The 6,000-nt window shown below is 46.3% G+C and overlaps 2 protein-coding genes across 2 annotated transcripts; one reads left to right on the top strand and one right to left on the bottom strand.

Annotated features, from left to right (window-relative positions):
- The first annotated feature begins 924 nt into the window (after positions 1-924).
- On the top strand, positions 925-1,560 carry LOC123400704. The gene is made up of 2 exons (XM_045094663.1): positions 925-1,283; positions 1,370-1,560. Exons 1-2 carry the CDS (start codon positions 1,040-1,042, stop codon positions 1,558-1,560), a joined length of 435 nt encoding a protein of 144 aa, XP_044950598.1. The 5' UTR covers positions 925-1,039.
- A 3,697-nt stretch (positions 1,561-5,257) lies between these two features.
- Positions 5,258-5,756, bottom strand: LOC123414734. The gene has a single exon (XM_045106677.1). The coding sequence runs from the start codon at positions 5,674-5,676 to the stop codon at positions 5,488-5,490; it is 189 nt and encodes a 62-aa protein (XP_044962612.1). The 5' UTR covers positions 5,677-5,756; the 3' UTR covers positions 5,258-5,487.
- Positions 5,757-6,000: the final 244 nt, after the last annotated feature.

Here is a 6,000-nt window from a genome sequence, read left to right as displayed (position 1 = left end):
GGAGAGAGATTTTCTGTTATCCTTTCCATGACCAACGCAGATGAAGAGCTCCCGTTCTAGATTCCATGGTTTGTAGGAAGTTCTTTTATCAAGAGTGCAATGACAAGTGAAGATCGTTGATGGTCGTCGGCGCCGTCCCTAGTAGGGTGATGTCCTTCCTCTTTGCCGATGGTTTCGTTTATCCGGAACAATGATGGGAAGTGGGTTGGTATTATTTAATGAGATGTCTGCTAAATTAAGAATTATCATCTTTTTTAGAATTATGCTCATTTTTTGAATAGAGGGATATGTCAATCACTAAGTGATCAATTCTTCCATGGAAAAAACCATGCTCCTGCTTGGAACAGGGGTATTTTTCTCTGTAAAGCCTCGTGTTTAATTGAAATTTGTCTGAAATACCAAAACTTTACAAAGAAATACCATTCTTTAGAAAAGCCCTAAGTGGAGCTTCTCAAATGATATTTGCATTTTTTAACTCTTCTAACAAACTAAGAGAGATAATTAAAAGATGAAGTAGTCCACACGGACACCTTCATGCATGTAGGAGTATATCTTTATCTTTACCTACTAATAAAGCACGGATAGCTTCTGTCGTACGTCGGGCTGTTTTGCAAAAAAGTCCTTCTGTTTTCGGCTATTCAACCCGCGGTCCCTTTTTAAGTGGTATCTGAGAAAACGTTTCAGTTTTGCAAATTAACCCCTGCGTTTTGCGTGAATCCCACCCGCACTCCTTTGTTCTATCTTCTCCAGTAGGTATCGCGCAGATGGATGAGGCCGTCTCCGCCGGCAGGACGCTCAACCAGGAGCAGAAGGAGGTGATGCGCTCCAAGCCCACCCTCGCCGCCGTCATCGATGAGCTCGAGCACCTCCGCGCCCCGCTCGCCGTCGCCGTCGCCGAGGAGGTATTCGTCTCCGTCCCCCCGCCCCCGCCCCCGCCCCGTCCGCCTCCGGCTCCGATTCGTCCGTCCAGGACCTCCTCACGCTCGTCTACTTCGGCGCCCTCTTCGACGTCAAGCCGCAGAGCGACTTCATCGCCACCATGGCCGCGCGCGAGCACGAGCGGAGCAGCTGCATCACCTACGACTGCGTCGGGGACGACACCGTGGACCTGCTCGTGGAGGGCGACCTCGACGTCGTGTCCGCTGTGGCCGCCCTCGCCGCGGCTCGCCCTGCTTCCGCGGTCGGCGTCTCCCACCGCGACGCGCTCCAGGCCTGTGCACACCATGCCCGCTTATGGCTCGCCCGTGCCGACGAGCCCATCCACCCTGGCTCCTCTGTTACTTGTGAGTGTTGTTGATGTAGTAGTAGATTTGTTGCTTGGTTTGGTTGGAAGTGATTGCTGACTGAAACCTGTGCCTTTTGGCTGTAGATGCTGCGGTGAGGGCTAAGCTGGACAGGATCATGGCATCAGACTACTACACAACAGCTGCAGTTGGAGGCTATGGAGCTGAAGGTGTGCAGGCACAGGAGAGTATGGCTGCCTCACCAGAGGCATCGGCAGTGGAAGAGAGCGGCGCCGGCGAGGCGCCCAAGGTGAGGTCATTCCCGCTGAAGTTGTGAAGGAGGGAATAAGAGATCTCTCGGATCCCAACTTCTTTTCTTCTGCAGTTGCTGTGAGTTCTCTTCCACGAATTATTGGTGCCTTCAGTTAGGGGCAGATAATGTTAGAGTTAAATACAGAGGAAAGGAAGATAGGATGCAATTAAAAGGAATAACACATGATTTTAGGTGCACAACACACAAAGAAACTTGAATAACAAATATCTGAGAACACCACTATCTGTTAATGAATAGTTGTAACTGATAATATTTAGCACTGTAACTTGTGATTTTAATAAAAAGTACATATTTCATAGGCCCTGTTTGTTTCATAAGTCCTAGGACTTTTTTAAGTCCCAACTTATAAGTCATAAGTCCCTACCTGTTTGTTTACAGGGACTTATAAGTCCCGAGTCCCTACCTGTTTGTTTACAGTGACTTATAAGTTCATGTTGAACCTGCAGAAAAGATGAACTGCAGCGGTGACGAGGCGGCAACCGAGGGAGACGAGGCGGCGGCCGGGCGGCGACGGGGCGGGGTGGCGGCCGGGCGGCGACGGGGCGGGCGATGACTGGGCGGGCGGGCGGCGACTGGGCGGGCGGGCGGCGGGGCGGCGACGACTGGGCGGGCGGGCGGCGGGGCGGCCGGGCGGCGACTGGGCGGGGCGGCGACGGGGCGGGCGGGCGGCGCGGCGGCGGCGACTGGGTGGGCGGGCGGGCGGCGGGGCGGCGACTGGGCGGGGCGGCGGCCGGGCGGCGACGGGGCGAACGGCGACTGGGCGGGCGGGCGGGCGGCGGGGCGGCGACTGGGCGGGCCGGCGGCCGGGCGGCGACGGGGCGGGCGGCCGACGGCGATTGGGGAAGCCGGCGGCGGGCGGTGCGAGCGTCCTGGAGTCCTGAGCGATCGGGGCAGGGCGGTGCGAGCGTAATGGGACCAGAATAAGTCCCAATAAGCTCCTATTAGAGAGTCTTATTTCATAAGTCACAATTAACCATAATAAGTCCCAATAAGTCCCTAGTGTTTGGTTTAGGTGGGACTTATAGGGACTTTTTTAAGTCCCAAAACCAATAAGTCCCTGGAAACAAACACCCTCGTAATATCGGCGAAAATATGCGGCATCCCCCAGAACTCCTGGATTTGTAAAATTTACCATTGAAAAGAACTCTTCCAAATCATTCTGCAGAGGAAAATGAATATATCAAAATTCAAAACAATGGTTCCAGCTACAATATGGGAAAGAATGGGAAAGCAAAAACCTACCTGCATTGGGGTACCTGATAACAGGATACGCCGTGTACAAGGAAGGGCCGCGAGTGACTGATGCATCAAGTGTTTTGGTGAGTTCAGGCAGAGCAAAATCGGAGATGAACTTAATTACAAACTACTCATGTATGTATGAAAGGCAACTAAATTGGCAAACTGATATACCTTGTTTGTTAGTGTCTGAATATTTTTTAACCTGTGAGCCTCATCACATATGAGAAGGTCACAGCTTCCTGGTATTTCAAATTTTGACGAATGCATGCGAAAGGTCTCGTAAGATATGATGAGTACCTGTTTACAATCCAAACATATAAATTCACCAGACATTGTCATGAACACACAATTCTGATTGCAATTAGTAAGCATGCTAATAGAAAATAGCAGAAAAGAGAAGAGTTTGAGTAAAAGAAAACCTGAAGATGGCTCAAGGGCTTTAAGAAACTTCCTATTCCAAAAAGAACATCAGCACGTGTGCTTTCACACAGGGCAAGCAGGTGCACTTTTCCTTTTAACCATTTACTTATCTCAGATTCCCAGTTGCTAACTAGGCTTGTGGGGGTTACAATGACAACCCTTTTAACCATTGGCTTACCCTCAAAGCCTTGAGCGAGAAGGGTATATAGTAAAGTTAACGACTGTAAAGTCTTCCCCAACAAAGAAGTGTCAGAAGTAGCTTTATGTAACAGCAAGTCAGTGACTAAATAAAAGGATTGAAAGACAAGCATTAGTAAAGTTATCGACTGTAAAGTCTTCCCCGATCTGGAAAATACAAAGAAGCGTCAGAAGTGGCTTTATGTAACAGCAAGTCAGTGACTAAATAAAAGGATTGAAAGACAGAAGCATTATGTATTTACATCAAAGTATAAAAATGGACAAGAGGGAGGGCATGAATTGTTCCAGCTTATTACCCCATGTCATCAACTAAAATGCATCCAACGATTCCATCATCACTTAGCAACCCAGAGACACAATCAAACATAAACTAAACTCCTTCCCTGCATTACAACACAATCATGTGATTTACTTTCTTCATCTCAAAGATTCAGAAGAAATCAGCATTTTTAGTTATTGTTTGCACCTGCTTAGCCTAAAAATGAACCTACAGTGCAATATGTGGTATCTATATGTGAATGTCTACAACTTACAAAGAGTACATGTTCTGCACAAAGTTAATGCTGATTATAATTATCATGGGGATACCATAAAATAGAGGGTTCACTTCAAACAATTAAGCATGTAGAAAATGAATATAGGAAAAACATTAACAGGATAATATATTACCTTTGTTGAGGATGAAGGTAACGTACAAGCAGATGATCAACTTCAATTGCAGTAAAATTGTTATTCTCTTTGTCACATTCCTCGGGTTGCCACAAAATTAATTGATCTATGCCAGGTGGAAGAGGTTCCTCTTTCTCTGAGGAATCATCACTAGCAATGATAGGCAGCTGCTGAAGATTGTTTGGAACTGCAAATGGTTGTATTGAACCCCACGGGACAAATCTTTTACGGGCTGAAAGGCGCCGAGCAAGAAGCTCACTATTTTCACTGTATCCATTTCCACACGGAGGTTTGAATGGTTTTCGAGCTATCGCTGCCGCATCAGAAACTGAAAGGATACATGGAATAAATGGCTGCCTTCTGACAACCAGGTTTCCCCTGACAGAAATCAGGAAAAATGCGTAAATATCTTCAAACAAGAGAGTGCATTTGTGATGCTATAGTCGATTAAACCAAAATAAATTTCAGTGTGTGCAAGGCAATCTAAGAGAAAATGACTTGTAACTGAGAAAAAGGCTTAGAGTGAACATTAGCGATACATCACATAGTGCAAGATTGTTCCACCTGACCATACTTTCTCTGACCAATACAGTAAGGTTTCAGGATTCCTTCATGTCCTATCATACAAGGTACTCACTGTCATATCTCCATGCATAAAATCCTGCCAGAGAGATGACTAGAGTATCCACACTATAGAGCACTCTGTTACACATAGCTACCTACTGTTTACTTGGTATGCACAATGAGTTATTGACTACCATCCAATCTGTCCACATATGAAAAGAGTTACAAGATGGAATACAGAAGGTTAAATATCTCTGTCCATATTTGCCAGCTTCATGTGATCTCCTCCAAGTCATTCATCCATATGCATACTCACCAGCCACCATACTTACGTGAATGGCAATATTCAGCTTGAAGCCGTTACGAAAACAACGTATGAATATATATAGACATACATTATAATATAGATTCACTCATTTTGCTTTGTATGTAGTCCCTTATTAGAATTTTTAAAAAGACTTATATTTAAAAACGGAGGGAGTAGTTGTTATAATGGTTTGTCGTATGTTTAGATATCTACTTGCACTTCAATGACGGTGCAAAGTTCAACTACATGTTGACGAAGGACATAAGGGGAGAGGATTCAAATACAAAATTCTTGATCCGAAAATCGACAATCTAACCCGGTGCAACGCACGGGCATTTTTACTAGTATACCCAAAGTTTGTACATCTATCACGTGGAACTTCCTTTCGTTTCCACTCAGGCCAAGTTACAGTATAGTGGATCAAACAGACGGTCAGTACATATTAAACTGAGAGACCCTCTGCTAAAATCCTCAAAAGAGACACAGCTGGTAATTACACCACTTTGTCACACGCACCATATAACTTTTTTCGGTCAGGTGTAGCTTGTTTCCCTGCTGAAGCTTTTACGATTCGCTTGCTTCGAGCCATCAACAGCGCCGCTGGGAGACACGAGGTTGCTCAGCGCCCTCGCTATCTGGATCTTCACCTGACCCCTCTTCACCGGGGGCCTCTTCTCCTTGGCGAAGCTTCCACCATTGCTGTACTGGTAGTCGTACTCCATCTCCTTCAATCTTCTTCTTGCTCCTCTTTGCTTCTTTTGTGGTGTGTATTGTGTGCCCAAGCTAAGTGCTCACTTGAGGAAGGATGAGCATGCAGGATTGCAGGAAGGACGTATTTATAGCTGCATGAATGCTGCCTGCATCAGTTGGCTATACGTGCGTCCATCTTATTGTCTGTGCATTATTATATTCGCCTCTATCTTCAGGAATAAAGTTCCAAGGCGATAAGGATTCAGATACTTGTACATTTGCTTTTCTGCCACCTGACAGATACACGCAAATTGCATAAATTCCGGGGCTGTGTGTGCCAATTTTGGTCCTCCACG

This window comes from Hordeum vulgare, chromosome 1H, assembly GCF_904849725.1.
Source record: "Hordeum vulgare subsp. vulgare chromosome 1H, MorexV3_pseudomolecules_assembly, whole genome shotgun sequence".
Classification (NCBI taxonomy): domain Eukaryota; kingdom Viridiplantae; phylum Streptophyta; class Magnoliopsida; order Poales; family Poaceae; genus Hordeum; species Hordeum vulgare.
This window is presented reverse-complemented; position numbering and strand designations above follow the sequence as displayed.